This window comes from Aricia agestis, chromosome 21 (assembly GCF_905147365.1).
Source record: "Aricia agestis chromosome 21, ilAriAges1.1, whole genome shotgun sequence".
In the NCBI taxonomy this organism is placed as follows: Eukaryota; Metazoa; Arthropoda; class Insecta; order Lepidoptera; family Lycaenidae; genus Aricia; species Aricia agestis.
The window spans coordinates 1,996,156-2,019,109 of record NC_056426.1 but is presented as its reverse complement, the minus strand read 5'-3'; the positions used below and the strand labels follow the sequence as shown (position 1 = coordinate 2,019,109).

The window sequence follows — 22,954 nt, the reverse complement described above, 5'->3', positions numbered from 1 at the left end:
CTCGCCACAAGGTCAACTTCAGTTCCTTTATGGTGAGAGTACCGACGCATCTTCTCCCGACCTTTGAAGCGGAGGAATTCTGGCCGACTGATGTGGTTTACCGAAGGTTCCGGGGGAGACTCCGGAATGAAGCGCGCGTCACGTCGCCGTTAATTCGTGATAATGTGTAGTTGTTAAGTTTTTATAATTTTTATGTATGTTAGTCATTAAGGTATATTTTGCATGGGCCTACGTAGCCTGATTTAAATTAATAAATATACTCTTTTATTTATGGTTTGAAGTCTGTTGACAACAAGTTGACAAATTGAAAATGGATTATTGTTTTTTTTTTATTTAATTTTAGATAATAATTAGACAATGCTTAAACGGCCAGTCTGAGATCAGCAGCCCAGAGACAAGAATTGAAAAAAACTATGATGAAGTCAATTTTTTTTTTCAAAATATAGGTAAGTCCTAATATTGTGGCAAGTAAGGTCGTATTTCGACTATTGGGCGATCTCTAGTATTATATAAAAAACTCAAAGCAGATATGTTACTACCGCGCGCGTTGTGAAGCTTCAAATACGACCCAATTGGGTCGTCTTTTATTTAGTCTGTCTCTTTTATGTAAATGGCATTTCGTATCTTTTGTTTCACTTATCTGTCAAATTTGTCAATGTGGTTCGAATGAGATTTAAACCGGAAAATAGTATGAACGTAACAGATCTGTATAAGTAGAATATCATTGCCACGTACGAAACAGTTTTATGAATGTTTAAAGGATGGAAAAGACAACAGAAGAACTCTTTACTCTCTCGTCTGTCTGTGTGTATGTCGATCCGATGGCATCTTGCCGTCGGGTGAACCGATTTTGAGCTACTTTTTTTGCTTTAAAGCTAAAATGATAGAGACGTTTTTAGCAATAGTTCATCATCATCAAGCTATTTAGTCGTAGAAAATTTGAGTTTATTTACGAATCATGAAAGGTTAGATCGGTTTCATATTTTGTTTTCTATTTCCTGGCAGTTATTAATGTTTTTTCTGGAAGGGGTGGTTTTTAAATCTCTTTCCTCTTTTTTTCATACGAGTGTTTTTTTACAAAATTGGAGGCAAACGAGCAAACGGGTCACCTGAAAGCAACTACCGTCGCCCATGAACACTCACAACATCAGAATAAGTGCAGTGCGTTATCGATCTTTTACTCGTAAGAGGGGATACGCTCTCTTGTTGAAGGTTTGCAGGTCGTATTGGACCAGAAATACTGTGTTTTTGACATTTTATTTATTTTTATTTAAACAATCGGACGAGAATGCCGCGTCCTGCTCTAACAACGTCATTTGCAAGTTTGTTAGAATAGGACGCGGCATTCTCGTACTATTGTTTGAGTCTCAAAACGGTTTCGTGGTACGGCCCCTGAATTGCCGCCATGTCTGTTTCTACGTAGCTCTACGTCGGATATATACCGGTGTATAAGTTGTCATTATTCTAACGATTTATCTACGATTGGAATTTAATTAGACAATTGAAGCTTTCAGTTGCTAGTGAAATTTTACCCGATTGCGGCGAAGCCAAATAGGAGGGTAATGATTTAACAGTCTCAAATTCAAGTAAAAAATTAGAGTTACACGCGAAAATACCGCCCTCATCACCTTAATTAATGATTAGAAGTATTTCGCTGTGCGATTTTAAAGACTTTCACGTTTCTTGTATGGGAGTCCACCCTCAATATTTAATTATTTTATTCTGTTTTTAGTATTTTTTGTTATAGCGGCAACAGATATACACAATCTGCGAAAATTTCAGAAGTCTAGCTATAGCGGTTCTTGAGTTACAGCCTGGAGACACACAGACAGACGGACGGACAGACGGACAGACATCGAAGTCTTAGTAATAGGGTCCCGTTTTTACCCTTTGGGTACGGAACCCTAAAAATGACAAAAGTCTAGATGTCGCTGGCTCTAGGGTAGTAACTATAATAACTTAAGCTATGTGCCCTCGATGGTTGGGGGGTGGGACGACGCCAAATAAAATGGGGGCTGAAGGGAAACAAAATGTTTTTTAGCACTATTATCACCCTGAGCGCCGAAGAAATTTCGCCCAGGGAAAACCAGTACAGCTTTCGGCCGTTCGCTAGTTTTTTTTTTTTTTTTTATGAAATAAGGGGGCAAACGAGCAAACGGGTCACCTGATGGAAAGCAACTTCACTCGCAGCTTCAGAAGAGCTGCAGGTGCGTTACCGGCCTTTTAAGAGGGAATAGGGTAATAGGGGAGGGTAGGGATGGGAAGGGAAGGGAATAGGGGAGGGTGGGGAAGGGAATAGGGTAGGGGATTGGGCCTCCGGTAAACTCACTCACTCGGCGAAACACAGCGCAAGCGCTGTTTCACGCCGGTTTTCTGTGAGAACGTGGTATTTCTCCGGTCGAGCCGGCCCATTCGTGCCGAAGCATGGCTCTCCCACGTATAAAGTTACAGCAAAACTAACAACATTTAAATTTTTATTAATATAGATTTATATTATGAAATTATTTTTTTAACTTTTACGTTTCTTGACTTATAATTAAACACATAAACCAGTATTCAAAGTGTTTTAGTGTCTGTCTATAAATGTCATGCATTTAGATGAGTCTGTATTGTCTCCTGGGTGCAATATAGACAATGTCTCTATGTATTTAAATCAAGACAGCGTCGTATCTTCTTATATATTATAGCAACTAGCTGTTGCCAGCAACTTCGTCCGCGTTAATATGTGTTACTATAATCGAGATTAAGAAAATTAAATACTCTTTACTATTATGATTTATGAGTATATTATACACATCCAAGACCCAGGAACCCACATCGAAAGAGCGAAAGTATAAATTCTCGTCGGCGAGATTCGAACCACAGATATCGTTTTAAAAAATCTTTTCTTAGTGGGGCTTGGCGAAGGGCAGAGGACATGGGGCACAGACAGGAGACAGGAGGAAAGGTTACTTCTATCGTTCGTAAACAAAAACTTGCTCATGGAATCCATGTGGTATATATTGTTGGAAACTCGTCGAAATTTACTGGGATATATGTATTGATTTAAGTAGTTTAAACATATTATATATAATGTTGACTTGATATTCTAATTTTCGAAGTGATTTTAACCAATACGGCATTAATCCTTATTCAATTAAATACTTTAAATACATTATTGATTTAATATAGGTCCATAATATGGCCCTTTACAGCATCTATATATTAATACGTGAGCCAAAAACTTTGTATCCCTTTTGACGAAAAATGGGGAAACGTAGGTGAATGAAATTTTGCACAGTTATAGTTTATATGGTGAAGGAGTGCATCGAGCTAATATTATTTTGAAAGTATGCTTTTATCATACATTTTTTTAACAAATAAAACATTACACACACTACAACACACACACAGGGAAAAATGACAGATTTTTTATTGACAAGCCTATGCATACGAATTATACTCTTTTATTTATGGTTGAAGTCTGTTGACAACAAGGTGACAAATTATCACGTTTTTTTTCAACTCTTGTCCCAGAGGGACTCAGCTGATCTCAGTCTGGCCGTGTAAGCATTGTCTAATAGTATCTAAGATTAAACAAAAAAACTATAATCCATTTCCAATTTGTCAACTTGTTGTCAACAACCATAAATAAAAGAGTATAATTCGTATGCATAGGCTTGTCAATAAAAAATCTGTCATTTTTCCCTGTGTGTGTGTTGTAGTGTGTGTAATGTTTTATTTGTTAAAAAAATGTATGATAAAAGCATAGTTTCAAAATAATATTAGCTCGATGCACTCCTTCACCATAAACTATAACTGTGCAAAATTTCATTCACCTACATTTCCCCATTTTTCGTCAAAAGGGTTACAAAGTTTTTCGCTCGCGTATTAATATATAGATAAACTATAGCGTACTTGCATACATGTCAATATTACAATTTCAATGATTTATTTATTTACTTACAATAGACGTTGTCCTAAAAGGTACGATAATTTTGTGATAATTTCGATAAATGAACGATAATTTTCTGATAATTTCGATAAATGTACGATAATAATTTTACGTCCTTGGTGCGATAGTCAGTCCGCTTCAGGTTGCTAAGACTGCTCCACGTTCATTTAAAGCCTTGTAGCACTTTAATAATTTTATTGGAAGCGAAGACAGTTCATCTGCGGCAGAATGGTAAACGAAAGTTTTAATTTCTCCGAAGTTGCGTTTTACGAGTGCGGTACACATGTGGAAGTTTTCTCATTTCATTTGTTCTTTAAAAAACCTTTTGAAAATCAATCTCAGTCGGCTCAGGACATAAAGTTGCACACGTCTGCTGAAAGTACACTAATTAGAATCCGACATTCTACTTCATTTTCTAATGTTCACAATCATTTTGGCACAAGCCATCAGCTGGAATTTAGTTGCAGTAAACCTCAGAATAGTGTTGAGATAAGAATTGCAAATGTTAAACAAAGTACTAACAGCCCAGTTCAGAAAATAAAAAATGTGGAATGTAAACAATGGTATGCTATTAATTCAACAATTACTCCAAACAAAAGGGGTGATGAGTTAGACGGTCTTCATCTTTTTGTTGAATTTTATTGTCGTTCATCAGTGAAGACTAAATTGATAAAAACTTTAGATAACTTATTGATAAGTGAGCTGTTTTCTGATGTTGTTATTGTGTCTTCCGATGGAAAGAATTTTAATGTGCACAAAAATATAATTTCGTGCAATAGTGAAGTCCTAAAAGCGCACTTCCTCCATGAAACAGAAGAGAATGCTACTGGCAAAATTATGAGTGCATTTGATGCTGAAGTTGTAACAGAGCTATTGGGGTACATGTACTCGGAGCAAGTGGACAATATGAGTTCGGTGTCCGATAGACTTTTAGCAGCAGCTGACTTCTACGCCTTAGACGATTTAAAAGGTCAGTGTGAGGTATACATTGGTGAAAATTTAACTGTAGATAATGCTATTGAAGTATACAAACTGGCGGACCTGCATTCAGCATCATATTTAAAAAATAAATGTAAGATGTTCATTCATATGTACCGTAAGAATATATTTGAATCTTCTGCTTGGGCCAAATTTGAACCTTCAGCGTTGATGAAAGAATTGTGTGATTATTTATTACAGAATTAAACTATGTCCTAACTAATTAGCTTACCTAATCGACTAAGAGCTGACAACCAAATCGGTCATGTGGCTTCAGCTGTATTAAAACTCCATTAGCTACTTCCCTGAACAACCCTTTCTGATAATGTGCGTGCTGGCAGGCAATATAAATTATAATATGTAACTCATTTTTAGGGTTCCGTACCCATAGGGTAAAAACGTGACCCTATTCCTGAAACTTTGATGATTGTCCGTCTGTCTGTCTCCAGGCTGTATTTCAAGAACCGCTATACCTAGACTTCTGAAATTTTCACAGATTGTGTATTTCTGTTGCCGCTATAACAACAAATACTAAAAAAATATTTAAGGGGAGCTCCCATACAACAAACTTTTTTTTTTTGCTTTTTGCTCGTAATCAATAATGGTAACAGATAGGCACATGAAATTTTCACAATTTCCTTTATTTTTTAGCTTTTCTTGACTTGTCCAAGGCATTTGATCTGGTAAGATAAAATGTTCTGTGGTCTAAGATGGTAAAGTAGGGCGTGCCATCTGATACAATAAAGTTATTTAAATATTGGTACGAACACTAGATAAACCAGGTCAAATTGCTTGGACAGTTGTCAGATGAGTATAGGCTAGAGTGTAGAGTAAGGCAAGGTGGATTGTCGTCGCCTACTCTATTTAACCTATATGTCAATGAATTGATTGATGAACTCAGCAACACTCAGGTTGGATGCACACTTGATGGTTATTTTGTTAACAGCATTAGTTATGCGGACGACATGGTGTTGCTGAGTCCATCAATTGGTGTCTGTGAGACCTATGCAGAGTCACACGGCCTTGTAATCTCGTGATTTTTAAAGCAAGGGGACGTAATGTAGACTCAGTACCGACTGTGACGCTGAATGGGATGGCTCTTACGAAAGTATCGACTTTCAAATGCCTTGGTCACATTGTGACTGAGGATTTGAAAGACCATAGTGATATGGAGTGAGAGCGGAGGGCGATGGCAGTCCGATGTAATATGTTGGCCCGCAGATTTGCACGGTGTAGTGCAGATGTTAAAATAACTCCTTTTAAAGCTTTTTTTTATGTACTTACACGTGCAATTTGTGGGTCAACTACACGCAGCGGGCTTACAACGCTCTCCGAATTCAATATAATAACGCACTGAGAGTGATGTTGGGGCTGCCCCGATTCTGCAGCGCATCAAACAATATGTTCGCACAAGCGTATGCGGATGGCTTCCAGGCCCTTATACGAAAGCGGGTTGCCTCCTTGATGAGCCGGGTTCGTAACAGCACCAACAACATTCTTAGTATAATTAGTAACAAATTTGATTGTCGTTTTATTCGCCATTGGGTACATAATTATACGTGTGCACGTACCTAGTGCAGCAAGCAGGCTACACAGATATTTAAATTAAAGGAATTGCATTATTATGTATACTAACATATTTTTAAGTATAATATATTGTAAATTACTAACAAATTACGACCTGATCTGAAATAAATGATTTATTATTATTATTTATTTTATTTGAACTCTTATGATAATTAATAAAATATAATAAATACTAAGTTAATAGTCAGCCCTACCACCAGGGCTCCCTGACTATTAACTTACAAATACCTTGGTCACATAACTAACTATATATATATATATATATATATATATATATATATATATATATATATATATATATATATATATATATATATACCGCGCCGCGAATGTTCTCGAGCGTGTGAGTGGGATGGAAGAGCGCCGACGGCCGCGCTCGACGATTGTGTAGGTGTTCGCAGCTAAGGCGCGAACATGCACCCGGCCCTGGAAAGCTCATGACTGCTTTCCAGCATCTTCGTCAGGATTAGGCAGCTAGCAAATCCTATTTAGAGCACGGCGCACGATGCCTCGCGAAGTAGCAATGTCGGCTACACGTGTAGCGCCATCTGAGCCGGGAAAGGTTCGCTCCACCCGACCGAGTCGCCTGTGCAAAGGTGGAGTTTCCTCCTTTAGTATGACCAGATCGCCCGCCTGCAGGTCCCGCCTTTTCAAAAGCCATTTGGTGCGAGCTTGTAGCTCGGAGATATACAGGGTGTAACAAAAACAAGTGATAATACTTTAGGGTGTGTATGTGTTCCTTGTAGAGAGTTCACTGTGAAATTACCAGCGCTGAAAGACCAAATTTTTTTTTCACTTTTGTATGGGGAAGCTCGTGACGCTCGGGCCCTTGCCCATACAAAAGTGAAAAAAAATGTTCGTCTTTCAGAGCTGCTACTTTCACAGTAAACTCTCTACAAGGAACACGTACACACCCTAAAGTATTATCACTAGTTTTGGTTACACACTGTATTCCTGGCTCCAGCGATTCCAGAAGTCTTGCTTGATTTTTTTGTATTCGCTGGAAACGGTCAAGACGGTTAACATTAGTCTACAATGGATGGAGATGGTAGCGCCTTCAATGGTCTTCCAATCAAAAAGTGGCCCAGGGTTAAGGGATAGAGATCGTTTGGGGAAGAACTTAGAGGAGATAAAGGGCGGCTGTTTAAAATGGATTCTATTTGAGCGAACAATGTTGAAAGCTCTTCGAAAGTTAAGTGAGTCTGGCCTAATATTCGCGTCAAATGAAATTTAGCTGACTTGACACCGGTTTCCATTAGGCCATTGAAGTGAGGCGCGTAAGCTGGTGAAAAACAAAATTCTAAGCCCTCCTTGGTTGCAAAATCAGATAGAGCATCAACATTAGAGTCTATAAAATTCTTAATTTCTTTAGCAGCCGCTACATAATTGCCACCATTGTCGCAATAGATTTTGCGTGGAATGCCTCGTCGAGCAATAAAATGACGGAGACAAAGTATGAAAGCATCCTTAGACAGCTCAGACACTGCTTCTAAATGTATACATTTATACTTGAAACAAACAAAAACACATAAATAACATTTAGTGATTTTACAACCACGACCCTTACGATCCGTGATCATAAATGGCCCAGCAAAGTCAGTTCCAACAATAACAAAAGGAAAATCTGGCGTAATTCTGTCGGACGGTAAATTACCCATTATATTCTTAGCTACTTAACTTTTAAACCTTCTACATACATTGCATTTTAATACGGTCCGGCGCGCTAAGTCTCTACCATTGATAGGCCAGAAACGAGTACGTAGAGATGTTAATAGAGCTTGAGGACCAGCGTGTAAAAGCTTGCGGTGTTCGTGTTCAAATAATAATTTGGTTACGTGATTTTTCGAGCTCTAGAGTCTTGGATACGACGGATACGATATATATATATATATATATATATATATATATATATATATATATATATATATATATATAGGGGGGTTTGGAGGCGATAAATCGATCTAGCTAGGAATCATTTTTAGAAAATGTTAATTTATTATGTGTATATAATAGTGTTTTCGAGCGAAGCTCGGTCAAATAGCTAGTTAATTGTAAATTATTATGTCTGAACGATAATGGCAGTATATAGGTAAACATATAAACATAATTAGGTCTGTGAGTGTAATATGTAAAGTGTTTGATTAGGAAGCGAAACGCCGCACGAAGTGTTAATACTTGATTTCCTATCGCAAACATCAATTAAGGTGATAGAGTAGACACGTAGGCATGATTGTCTCTGAGAGTCCACGGAGAGCGCATAAAAGTGAATCAAAGATTTTTCGGATTACTACCTCCTACTCAAAGTCTGAAGATGTATAAGAAAAAAAAGATTCAATTTTAGTCGGTGCCAACCCCCTTTTTTTGGACGGGAAACGCTCCTCCTACGCATTTCGCAGGGGATGGAGGAAATAGGAATAAAGCCTCGGATGAATAAAAATAAGAATAGATTTATTTTTAGCATCACACAATACTTACATCATAATATAAGTCAGTGCCAGTACAGTTCGACTATAATATTAATACAGTTGATCGCTGTGTGACGCCAAAAATTGGCCCCAGCTCAGCAAACGCAGCAAGCAAGCCCGCTGTACTGTTATTTATATAATATATAAATAACAGTGCAGCGGGCTTGCTTGCTCATATATTATATGAGTTTCTGCTGTCGACAAGGTGGTAAATTTATTGCAGCTCTACCCACTAACGTGCCTTCTCATCCGCATGGTGCTGGGCCATTGGACCCGCCTGAGGCGAAAACTGCAGCGGTAGACTGCAGGAGTCTACTGCCACCTGCTCCGGGAGAGCTGCCCACGGCGCCGGGAGGATTCGTGCTATAGCCAACTTGTAAGTCGGTGCCAATCACTAAAAATATTTAAATCCTTTACACAGAAATCAAATTTAAATTTGCTAGTATTGAGTACCGCTTTCAAAAATTTGAAAGTTGAGTAGCGAATTAACGAGTATAATAGTAAGCTCTGTAGGCACAAAATAAGAATTATTAACACTTTTGTACGTTGGAAGTTGGTTTTAAATTTTTCTATAAAAAACAATATTTAAAGAAAAGTCCATATTAATATTTTCACAAAAACATTTCAAAGTCAAGCTTAATATATTTTTATTTTTACTTTGTGCATAACGTTTTATACACAGAATATTATGTAGGTACAAAACAGCCACAAGTGTCAACTCTACACTGTTTACCTCTAAGTGCTCTCTGAAGCGTGTAGAACCGCGCTCGTGTGAGCAAATAACCCTGACTTTGAGTGGTTTCCGAGGCGGAACTGGACACGAGGGGGGAGCAGGAATTGGCCCCCCTTGCCCCCCTTTTTACCCCACTTACATTCCCCCTTAGTACTTGCTAAAGGGGGCAAATGCTTGCAAGTTTTTAAAGATTAAAATTTTAACCTCCTACGAAAAAAGAGGAGCGCGGCGTTATAAGTTTTAAGTGTTTTTCTGTCTATGTGTGTACTTATTACTGTGTACATTTTGTTTATTTCAGCGCTCAAGCCGGGGGTCGCGGGTTCGAATCCCGCGGCCCGTCGACGGAACAAAAAAGTTTTCGATGTTCCTGGGTCATGTATGTGATCCTTCGATCGCGGTTTCTTGGAAATCTATTGTTTTTCTATTGCTGTCGCGATCACCGGTGATCTTATGGGGCTTGATAGGTTAAATAGGTGTATGATTAATAAAAATAGCACGGAGCCAGACTGACATGGTGTGTAGCGTCCATACATAATATTATGATTAATTATTATTATTGTATGTCCCTGGCATCGCAGCATCCAAACGGGTAACCATTCCACTTAATTATTTGTTTCTTACAATATTACTAGCTGTCCCGGCAAACGTTTCTTTGCCATAATATAAAGTATTTCGCCCGTATTATTTTATTGAAGTGACTAAATAAGTATGTCACCATGGCAACGTCCATCGCTATCCCGTCGCACAAACAATGGTCGACGTCAGTCTCGAGTTGTAATAATTTGCTATTATTTATTCAACAAAATATTATGCACTTATCAATATAATTAGTACGCATGTAGCCGATTCTCAGACCCACTGAATATGCATATAAAATTTGATTAAAATCAGTAAAGCTGTTTCGGAGGAGTACCTACACGGCCTAACATTGTGACACGAGAATTTTATATATAAACTGAAACTCAAACTTTTTTGTTCAGAATAAATTTTTGCAAATGTTCTCTGAACGTCTACATGATACCTACCACCGGTTCGGAAACTAACTAACTATATAAGATTATTTTACACGACCGGTATCGATTCTCGATAGTCAGGAGTAATTGTAAATCGAGATTCGAGTCACTTTTTTTTAGAGTAATAAGCCAGCCAGCCATATTATAACGATACCTGCCGCCTGCGTAGGTAGGTAGTTAGCAGTAACCGTCGTTTTCTCGCTTTTTTGCCAACAAGCGAGGCGTGTAGAGGCCCAACCTACTTATGGTTATTGTCGTCATTACTGTTCCGTATTACGTTTGCGCTTATACATTACAAGAAGTGGTCAAATCAGCGACTTTTTGGCACTATCTATACTTATTATAAAACAAAGTCGCTTTTTTCCCTCATGTCCCTTTGTTCCCTTTAATCTTTAAAAATACGCAACGGATTTTGATGATTCTTTATGTGTTAGATAGCCCAATTATCGAGGAAGGTTATAGGCTATATTTTATCACGCTAAGATTAATAGAAGCGAAGAAATAGAGGAAAATGTGGAAGAAACGGTGAAAATTATTTGAAAGGGCTAACTTGAACGCGCTAATCTCAGGAACTACTGGTCCGATTTAAAAAATTATTTCAGTGTTAGATAGCCCATTTATTGAGGAAGGCTATAGGCTATTTTTTATCACGCTAAGACTTATAGAAGAATTTGGAAAAAACGGGGGAAATTATTTGAAAGGGCTTATCTCGCAAACTACTGGAGCAATTTTTATGTTATTTGGCACAGATAATAAGTAGACCACGCGTAGGATCATAGGCTATCGATTCTAATAATTTTTTCAGTGGCTATATATTTTATACCCGTGCGACGCCGGGGCGGGTCGCTAGTATGATATATGATGAGTACAAAGTACAAACATAGAGGTCATTAGAACTCCTTCAGCGCTGCTGCTTTTACAATGAACTTTATATGTAGGACAATTACACGCCCTAAAGTCTTATTTCGTTTTGTTAATCATTGGAGATTTAGAGATTCTAGGGATGAATCATCAAATACATTTAAAATAACTGCGACTGTTTGATAAAAAATCTTATATAAGTATAAAATTCTCGTGTCACAATGTTAGGCCGCGTACTCCTCCGAAACGGCTTTACTAATTTTAACCAAATTTTATATGCATATTCAGTGAGTATGAGAATCGACTACTGGGTACTTTTTATATTGATAAGTGCATTTGTTGAATAAATAATTGTAAATTATTACAACTCGAGACTGACGGCGACCATTGTTTGTGCGACGGGATATCGATGGACGTTGCCATGGTGACATACTTATTTAGTCACTTCAATAAAATAATACGGGCGAAATACTTTATATGGCAAAGAAACGTTTGCCGGGACAGCAAGTAGGTATACATATAAGTATAATCCGACTATGCGTGGAACTCAGAAGCCGGTAATTATGCTTAGACATCAGATTCCGCAATACCAGAGGATTAGCAGTGTACCCTGGCTAAGCCCTTGATCCAACGAAGCCTCTTGAAACCAAATATTTTAAGATTCCAGTCCATTCTGAAACGCAGCTCGAAAAACTTCACCATAACAATATTGGATCCGCCATTTTCTCTCCAAAACGTTCGATTTTTGAAATTACATAACATTAACAATATCAACTAGTGAAAGAGACAGACTTACCGTTTTTTCAACGTTAGAAAGAGACGGAAACACGCGATAGTGAAAGTGTATCGCATTCTGTAGAAAGCCCGCGAAACGTTTTCCTTTTTTTCTTCTTTTTTATATCGGCCAAGACATTGATTGTATTGACTTTTGTTTGTAAAAGAAAGCAGTTTTGTAAGAGTAAATTATTTTTATGTAAGTAAGTAAGTATAATATTTTTCGAGTGTTTCGACTATTCCCCGAAAGTCGTCAACATGAGAAAACCAACGGACAAAATAACTAAAAAAATTGTAAAAAATCGAGAAAATTTCATAATATATACTTAATCATTTTTAAACCATGCTTAATATTATTATTATTAGCGTGATAATATTATCGTAATTCAAAATAATTATAGGTCTACCAGAATCTCATGGCAAATTTGGATGGGAGATTTTCAAAAAATATCCTTAATCATTGGATATTTTTAGGGTTCCGTACCCAAAGGGTAAAAACGGGACCCTATTACTAAGACTTCGTTGTTTGTCCGTCTGTCTGTCTCCAGGCTGTATCTCAAGAACCGCTATAGCTAGACTTCTGAAATTTTCACAGATTGTGTATATCTGTTGCCGCTATAACAACAAATACTGAGAACAGAATAAAATTAATATTTAAGGGGGCTCCCATACAACAAACGTGATTTTTTCGGCCTTTGTCGTTCTATATCATAATGGCAAGAGCTAGGCACTTGAATTTTTCACACTTTCTTTTGTTATATGTGCACTTTAATATTAAATAATATTAAAATAAAATTTAAATTTAAGGGGGGCATCCATACAAAAAACACAATTTTTAGCCTATTTTTGCTCTGTATCGGTACGGAACTACGGCTACGGATTATTTTACATTTGCATGTATCACACACGGATGACGGAATCAGCCGCTATAAGGAAAAAAATGTATCAAACGTTTTGTTCCAATTTCCCCAGTATTGGTAGCGTCAATTTCTTTTGTCCATTTTTTGCCATCAGATTCTGCTAGACCTATATACATATATTATATCATACCTAAACCCACTTATATACTATCGGGAAATTGATACATAAACAGAAGAAGGACCTGCATAATTAGATTGGGTTTTATCATAGCCGACATGACAATTCATTCACTAACATTGACATAACCCGACCCAATAATGTAGGCCCATCATCTTCCTGTCAATTTCTTTGATTATCCAGCTGGTCATTCCATTTATTTATTTTTTGTAAAAACTTAGCGTTTTTTTCATATTTAATTGCCTTTCTATGGAGCCCTTCAACTTTCTGCGCCCACCGCTCTTGCCGGAAAAAACGACAAAAGATGCATACGCGCAGACGCTACATAGATCTAGAGAACTAGATATTCTTTTCATTTTACTAATAAAATATATTACTTATATTGATCCCCATACCGGTTCCGGTTGAAATCATTACCGTTTTCGCAGGATTGATGATGATTTGGTAGTAATTATGATCCCTCAAATAATCAACCTCAAACAATGTGACCGGACGGATTTTGTCAAAATTTTATTGTAAACAACGATATTATATAATATTAAATACGAAATAATGAAGATAATTCTCAATTATCTTTTTTTTGTCTCTTTGTTTTCTCTGTCTTTATATTTTATTGTTCTTTATATTTATAAATTATTAGAAACATGATTTTAAGTTATGTAACATAAAACATAGACGAAGCAAGATGATAATATAAATATGTAATACAAATTCCAAATACTTTCTCGTTACTAAATTAGTAAGCTTATAATCAAAGTATCTACTCAGATATTCTGTTGACTCTCTAGTCGTTTCCAGTTGACCATTACATCGTGTGCTCTTTGTTTTATTTCAACCATTTCAAAGTAAACTTGTTGGGCGATTCTACGACTGTTTTAATTTCAATAATAAAAATATAAGATCGAGTCTATTTATTTGGAGGATGATTTTGGCATTGTATGCAAGGACTAAAGGGTAGAAATTAGGATAAGATTTGATTCCCAGCAGGCGTAAGCATGGTAACCATAGAAACGGTTTCTTTCTACGGAAGAATAGACACAATGACAGCCAAAACAAAGTGACAGTTACACAATGGAAATCCGCCATTTTGTGAATAAAATCTGTCAGTATGTCAATTATTTCGCATGTCTACTGTTGTTATGCTAGCCCTGCTGGAAAGGACATCGGATAGTTTTATCCCGGCTGTGGCGGACGGTGTGAATATTGGCGCAACGGAATTGCGGGCGTCATCGCGTCATCTAGTATTATAATAAAATAACGTTAACAATAATTTTACGCGTCATGTTTTCTACTGTGTATATTTTTTATGAGTAAGTATATAAAGAATTTATAAATGACATACCGTACATATAAGTTACAATGTTATGTCTATTTTTCATTTTTAAACATTCTCAATAGCTCGCTTAAGTGAAATTTTCTAGGCAAATTGATTACAAGCTATTAATAATGAAATTCCTCATTCGTGTAATTGTAGCTGTATCTATTATAATTTTGCATATTTGCGTCAGGAGTTATTAAGTAGTTATGAGCACGAACTAATAAAACTTTAGGCCAGACATTCTCAAAGTGTGCTCCGAGAGCCCTGGAGCTCTGCCGAGGGCCTCCGTGAGCGATATATAAATAGTTTTTAAAAATGTCATCAGACCCTTTTCCCTTTTTCACGAGTTGAGCATCAGGTGAGGCAGAGGTGGTGGGGCTGCGGTCGTGTATCGCGCGTTTCCCGTAGGGAGCAGGAACACCGTTGGGGTTTTAGTGGGTAGTCCCGGGGCGTCTTCCGTCCGCCCCGGGGAGTCCCACATACCTCGGTGGTCTTCCCCAGGCCACGAGGATGCGTAAAAGCATTTCCCCAACGAAAAAAAAAGGCCGGCAACGCACCTGCAGCTCTTCTGATGCTGCGAATGTCCATTGGCGACGGAAGTTACTTTCCATCAGGTGACCCGTTTGCTCGTTTATTTCATTAAAAAAACACCAGCATAGAGACAATTCATTCAAAGACAAGACATATACTTTTGGGTCTGTTAAAAAATATGTCTTCTTGAAAAGGGTTTCGTCACAATAATTTTGAGAATCACTGCTTCAGGGTACGCTACATTGTATTAATATTTCCATTTTCCTTTTTAAATTAGCCTAAATACATATATGAAACACATACAAACAATTACCCGCTGAATAAAAAAAACTTATGGCGTCGCGTTCGTCACAAAAACTAGCGGAATGGCCCGTCATTTTCGACTCAGTCGCTGGTCTTTTTCATTTTTTCGAAAGCTATCTCTATAAAACCCTCGTCGTCTCTACCGCTCGCTTATTGGTCTAACAATCGGCAAAATGTACAGGCTCCTGGCTATAGCTCTCCTCTCTGGAGCCCTGGGGTCCATACTGGATGGAGACGTGGACTTGTTGGATGGAGTTAGGCTGGTCAGCGTGCCTATCTCCAACAGTCTCGAAGACGAAGGCAGATCGCTTGGGGATTCAGCTTTCTACCGAATGGCGAAGTTCCTATCGGGCCACGAGTTGCACGTGAAACTACCGAATCTGATAGAAAAGGATAAAATCAGTCAGATCTTCTCCGAGTCTTTGAAAGTCATTGATGAATCTTACAAGGAGAATAATGGTGAGTGCTTTTATACTACTTGTAACTGGCGCACTAAGATACACCCATACTTAATATTATAAATGCGAAAGTGTGTCTGTCTGTCTGTCTGTTACCTCTTCGATTTTGCTAAAATTTGGCAAGCAGATACTGTGAGCCCCGAGAAAGGACATAGGATAGTTTTTATCCCGGAAAAATGTACGGTTCCCGCGCGATAAACTAATTTTGGCGCAACGGAGTTGCGGGCGTCATCTAGTTAAAAATGATCATTTAAATGAAGAGTTTGACAGAATATAATGTATGAGGTAATTTCAAAAAATAATTAGTAACAAGTTTAACTTAAACTGTGTTGTGTTTATAATAATAATAATAATAGCTCCCACACCGGTTTCGGTGACGGTGGCTGGTTTCATTGAAACTAGGCCAGCTACGCAGGAGTAATTTTATAGTGCCCAAGTGTGTGCGTCGTACACAAGAGCACTCTCTATTCCTTTACTCTCATAACCCAGTGGGACGGAAGACCGACACGACCGGTGAGAGATCAGGCGCAGGACCGACGTTTTACATGCCCATCCGACGCATGGATCATCTTACTTGTCAGACAATCAGGTGATCAGCCTGCATTGTCCTAACCAAACTTGAAAATAACGTGTTTCCAACGCGGGAATCGGACCCACGACCTCTGAGTCAAGAGCCGCGCTCTATACCACTAGACCACGGAGGCGTTGTGTTTATAAATACCTTGTGATTGGAATCTCGGCTTTGACTAAACTTTGACTGTACTCAGAACCTCAAAGATATCATACTAGATTGATTTATGATATCTTTGATTATCTATGGAAATAAAATTTTATTTATTATTTCTTTTCTCAAAGAGGGACCATTTGTATAGAACATTCCTGCACTGCTTCAATAATGGGCCGGGAAGTGGATTAGGAGCTAGACTGAAAATACTGCCGAAGGGTAGCGTCCAGCGCCATATTAAACTATGGGCAGATATCGCTACATAGTGGAAATTTGCAAATAACATCAATTTTGATGTAGTGAAAAGTAATATTCAATAGGTTTTTGATATAGATCGAATCTGCACCTCTCGAGTGCGAACCAAAGGCTTACCCACTAGGCCACGAACGCTCATAGGAATATAATATTCAGTCTAATATAGCTAGCGTGTTGTTTAGCGGAAATATAAATGAAAGTAACATAGGCGACTTTTTGCCGGGCGGAACAGAATGTGCATTGCATAGATTAGTTAATTGAAAAGTTAAACTTTTTTAACTAACGAAAAAAGGCTTGGTGTTTATTGTATGTGTATGTCTGTCTGGATGTCACTTTTTGTGTCTGTCCGTAGTTTCATATCATCCAAACGGGTGGAGCGATTTTGATCTATGTGGTTTTTTTTTATTCCAAAAAACGAGGAGGCTATATGTTCGGCTGTGGATATTTTTGTTATATTAAAAAGCTGACATAATAGTGAGTGTCTTAGCAATAGTTCATCATTATCAGCCTATTCTGTGCTGGTAAATTTGAGTGTATCTGTTACCGTTAGAATGCAGAATACCTAGGTAATAACCTAGGTAATCTGCAGATTCCCTGATACCATCCGTTAAAGTGTAAACTTTTAAAATAAAAAAGCTTACTTATATTTGCACTTTACCTAAGTAGTTAGTTTTCATTCTCTTCTTTCGTAAAAGTCCTAAAAAACTAAAAACTTTCAACCTAAGACTGTTGTTGTTTTGATTGTTTTTTTTTTTTAGTTCAATACGATCTGTTAAATTTTATTAGGAGGGTAACATATTTTTACTTAAAATTTAATAAATTATTCCTTTGTTTATGTCCAAAAAATTATATTAAATAATTTTCTACAACTAAATAATATTATGTTTTATTCAAACAAGAACCTGTTTTATCTAATTTAATGACAACAGAATATACTTTTTGCACTTTAACTGGCTCACCCAGATCACACCCACCCACCCCACACCCAGGCTAACTGGTTTACGCACATTAACGGTAACATATCTATTTCGTGAAGGGTTGTAAGAAACTTCCAGTGATTTCATAATGTCACTAATTTGCATTCTAAAGCAGCCTCTACACGTTGGCCATGTTTGCTGAACAGAAGAGGACGGCGCTATACTAAAAAAAGAAATTGAATTATTTGCGTCTTTCTTTCTGGTATAGCGCCATCCCCTTCTGTTCGGCAAACACGGCCAACGTGTAGAGGCTGCTTAATAGGATAACTGCAATGTTTCCACGCTAGATGCACCAGCACAGTCAGCAAAAAGTTTTGTTCGACGTTTGACAACGTTTCTGTCAATATTCTGATATGACGTGTGCAACATGTCTTTGGTCGGATTGTTTAAGCTTTGTCCACACTGTGCCTTTTTCTGTTCGTCAAGGGCATGTGTAGCGCAGTCAACAGCGAACGTGAGGCATGCCCGCGACGCCCTCTGGCCGTATCCAAATTTCAAAAATGACATGATTGGCGTTGCGTTCCTTTTCATTTTCATTCAATTGTCATTCATGCGCCAATATGGAAGTTGATGTCGAAAATTGAAGATGAAAGTGCACAGTGTGGACATAGCTTGTTTACTGTGTCTGCTAGCACCGCCCTCTGCTCCAACCTTTGCGTAATATTCACTATTCTCGACACTTTTTGAAGTAAAACTTCTTTACGCACGCTTGACACTTGACACTTGACACTTGAGTAACGAAAGTGTGATCGAACCATAAAGTTAATATACCTAGTGGAATAGAGCAACAATCTCGAGCTGTCAAACGAAACCGAAATTGGTTTCATCTGTGTGAAAAATATGTGTACGTATACACTTACACAAGCATGACTGAACATGAATTCTATGAGATTAAATTGTCAACGTGCGGCACGTGCCGACTGGACGTCAAAAATGCTGATGTCATGTATCACACGTCTCATTTTACCACGCAGTGTTACTGATAGTGACATCTCTCTTGCTCAGGCCTTTGTTTCTCTATTCTGTTAGGTATATGAACTTTATGGATCGAACGAGGCGAACAGAGAGGTGCGCGCGCACATCTTGTTCTTTCAGTATACATACACATTACGGTCGTGTACCACGCGTTTCCCGTCGCCTCCAGGAGCAGGAACACCGTTGGGGTTTTAGTGGGTAGTCCCGGGCGCGTCTTCCGTCCGCCCCGGGGAGTCCCACATACCTCGGTGGTCCTCCTCAGGCCCCGAGGATGCGTAAAAGCATTCCCCCAACGAAAAAAAAAGTATACATACACATAGATGGAGCTCAAGAAGTTTTTTTTATGAAATAAGGGGGCACACTCGCAGACGGTTCACCTGATGGAAAGCAACTTCCGTCGCCCATGGACACTCGCAGCATCAGAAGAGCTGCAGGTGCGTTGCCGGCCTTACAAGAGGGAATAGGGTAATATGGTAGGGTAGGGATGGGAAGGGAAGGGAATAGGGGAGGGTAGAGAAGAGAATAGATTAGGGGATTAGGCCTCCGGTAAACTCACTCACTCGGTGAAACACAGCGCAAGCGCTGTGTTTTCTGTGAAAGCGTGGTATTTCTCCGGTCGAGCCGGCCCATTCGTGCCGAAGCATGGCTCTCTCACGTCTCCCACTTCAGTTGTGTGGTAGCTATTTTTTTTAATTTCTTTGTATTTTTTTCAGTGACCGGTCGAGGCAAGGGCGGCGGTGCCGGTGGCGCAGCCTTATTGGGTTTATTGTTCGCGAAGGCGCTAGGAGCAGCCGGTATCGGAGGCCTAGGGCTCCTTACTATGAAGGTAAGACGCCAAAAAAGCGGCGTGAAATATGTCTGAGAGGTTGTGATAGCCACAAGACATAAATTAAAATGGAAGAAAAATTTAAGGGGGCTACTGACCCAAAAACATCGTCCTTCTCTCTTCACACTCACGCCCGTCTTTCATATGCCAGGTGAAAAAGGACGACGCGGAATTATCGCCAAGTTAGTTTTACTTGAATAAAAGCAATTATAATAGAATATCATAGAATAAAAGACGAACTAAGTATAATGATTATGAAAAAAGTATTTTAAGAAAATTTAGGTTTTATTAATGACTTTTTAGATATTAAAAAATATTAAATAAAAGACAGCATACTTCGAAGATCCAAGCAAAAATGTGTCTAAAAGAAGGTTTTTTGTAAAAAATAAACTATCGAGCATTTTTTTCAGTAATCGTGTTTTCGTCTTGAGCATTTAATCTTCATGAATTGACACAAATCAGATTTCTAGACCTTACAGATTTTGAGATCTAGGTTTACTTATGTAGTCAAGTTAGGGTCAGGTGCATTCTTAAACCGCTGAGCCTTCAAGTTTCAAGACCTCTGTGCAGGCCGGATTTATATTTTTTATGCGTATGGGCCACGCTCTAAACCACTAGACCACGGTGCCTATTACTAATACAAAATGACGGTCCATTAACCGAGGCACGCAAACTCGCTAACAATTTTGTAGTGACACGAATTCCTCCTAACTACTGGGTCACACTAAGGGGGAAACTTCGTTAATCGTCATTAGAATGTTAATGAACAGACATACAAACTTTAATATAATTTTATCCGAAGATTTCAAAACGACGCTATTTGATAGTAACCTTCATATTAGTACTTCATATTAGTATCTCTGCTTATACTAAGAAAAGTTATAATTTCAATTTTCAAGTTATGATTTCTTTGTTATAATTTGAAAATTCTATAAAGAATATTATTTTTCATTTATTTCAAAAGCGTCAATATTTGCCCCATTTTTTGTTATCCACATACATGTATTGCTACTTTTATTCCAAAGGCGCATACATTTTGAATAGCTTGCTATTAAAAATTTTCAGGCACTCTCTTTTATTGCTATATTTATTTATTTTATACCCGATATCGCCAAGAGGGTTATGATTTTGTGTATGTATGTTTGTTTAATGATTTGGTATGCTCTGTAGCCTGAACCTCATGACCGTATAAGAGGTGTCGTCAGATTTGTGTTTACTGTAAGTCAGCGTTTCCACCGGAGATGAGCTGCGTTGCGACTTGCGAGGAATGTGTTTCCCAAGAACCAATAGAATCGTTTCGCTGAATGTGGTCAGGCAAATGAAGAGTTTCTATTGGTCTTTGCCGCGGTAACCGCGATCGTCAAAAATTCAAATAAAATGCCACTTTATGACTTAGGCTACAGGTTTCATTATGGTTTCATTTTGGATGTTACGATACTGACACACGGATTGACAGACACATCAAACTTATAACATTTTGGTTTTGAGACGTCTGCTGCTCAGTGATTGAGCCCAGCGGGACTAAAATGGTCGCTTTGGAAAATCATATTATGAATCATAAATTATTATGATGACTATTTAAGCCCCGCAGGGCGCAGGACAAAAAAATAGCGCAACTTTTTTAGCATTGCACAGCACATCTCGCCCAGGGCGCCGGTAGTGCTAAAACCGGCACTGCACAATTATTTTTAACCGACTTCCAAAAAACGAGGAGGTTATATATTCGGCTGCAGATATTTTTTTATTTTTATTTTTATTTTTGTATGTTCTACGATTACTCCGCCGTTTGTGAACCGATTTTCGAAATTTTTGTTTTGTTGTATTAGGTTTCACTCCAATTTGGTACCATGATCACAAAGTGGTGACCTGATGATGGGATCCATGAGTAATCGAGGGAACTCCTCGAAATTTATATGGAAACATATGGTGACTTTGGTTTTATAATGTTTTAAACAACCGTTGTAATATTCCAGGCGCTGGCAGTATCCGCGCTCGCGCTCATGCTGTCAGCCATTGTGGGCATCAAGAAGCTGTCCTCTCACGATGATCACGACGACCACCAGGTGATATACGCTGGTCACCACGGCCACCACAGACGGAGGAGGAGCATCCTGCCTTACCGGGGCTGGCCGCAGTATAGTTAGGTTAGGTTAACTTATTGTACCATCGAGGAAACTGATTCCCTGGCAGTTGACAGACCTACGTCAATTGGTCGGCTTTGTCAATTCAATGTTGGCTGTGATCGGTTTGACACAACGCGACCAATTTAGGTACGTAGGTGCGCCATCTGCCTATGAATATTTTTTCTGGTAGTATGTAAATAAATTATTTATTACATTGTGGTATTTTTTTAACCTTTTATTGTCATGCTGTGTTGCAACATAGCGCAGTCAACAGCGAATGTGAGGCATGCCCGCGACGCATGCCCTCTGACTGTATCCAAAATTTCGCTTTGTTATAATGACAGTTGACGTTGCGTTCGTTGACGCATTCAATTATTGAATGCGCCAAAACGAAAGTTGAATGAAAGAAGATGACGAAAATTTAAGATGAAAGCGCATAGTATGGACATAGTTCTTGAGCATTATCCCATAAATTCAAGTTATTAAAAATCAAAATCAAAAATATTTATTTCCAAATAGGTTAACAAAGTTAACACTTGAACGTCGTGTCTACATGAGGCCTACCACCGGTTCGGGAACTACCGCGCCGAGAAGAACCGGCGTAAGAAACTCGCACGGGCCCTTTTACAAAAAAGGTGGAAAATAACAATGATAGTGGCGTAGAGCTAGATGAAACCTATACAGGGTGCAATTAAACCTTCCTGCCAAATTTTGATATTATATTAATCCGTTTTAAAAATAAAAAACTCCTGGTACTAAAATGTGGAGAAATAAAATAGCTTCCGAAAGTTATCCTAAGAAATACTACAATTAATGGACACTATTTGCATCGCCCGCGTGCGCCTCCCCCCGCGTCACCCCCGCTCATACCTACCGCCGCGAGTGACCGTTCTGCAACGATTTTATAAGGGCTAAAATATGTCATTAAAAAAACATCCATTTTTTTGGGTAAATGGACTCTCCTAATGATACCTAAGCCCTGAAAAAAATTTAGCAGGAAGGTTTAATTGCACCATGTATGTCTAATGTCGTTGGTCATACAGTGGGCTATTATCGGTCCAAAATACTCTCTGTCTCAATG

General features: G+C 38.4%; 1 protein-coding gene across 1 annotated transcript; it reads left to right on the top strand.

The window, feature by feature from the left end:
• The first annotated feature begins 15,625 nt into the window (after positions 1-15,625).
• LOC121737749 lies at positions 15,626-21,923 on the top strand. The gene is made up of 3 exons (XM_042129434.1): positions 15,626-15,994; positions 19,638-19,750; positions 21,724-21,923. Exons 1-3 carry the CDS (start codon positions 15,709-15,711, stop codon positions 21,892-21,894), a joined length of 570 nt encoding a protein of 189 aa, XP_041985368.1. The 5' UTR covers positions 15,626-15,708; the 3' UTR covers positions 21,895-21,923.
• Positions 21,924-22,954: the final 1,031 nt, after the last annotated feature.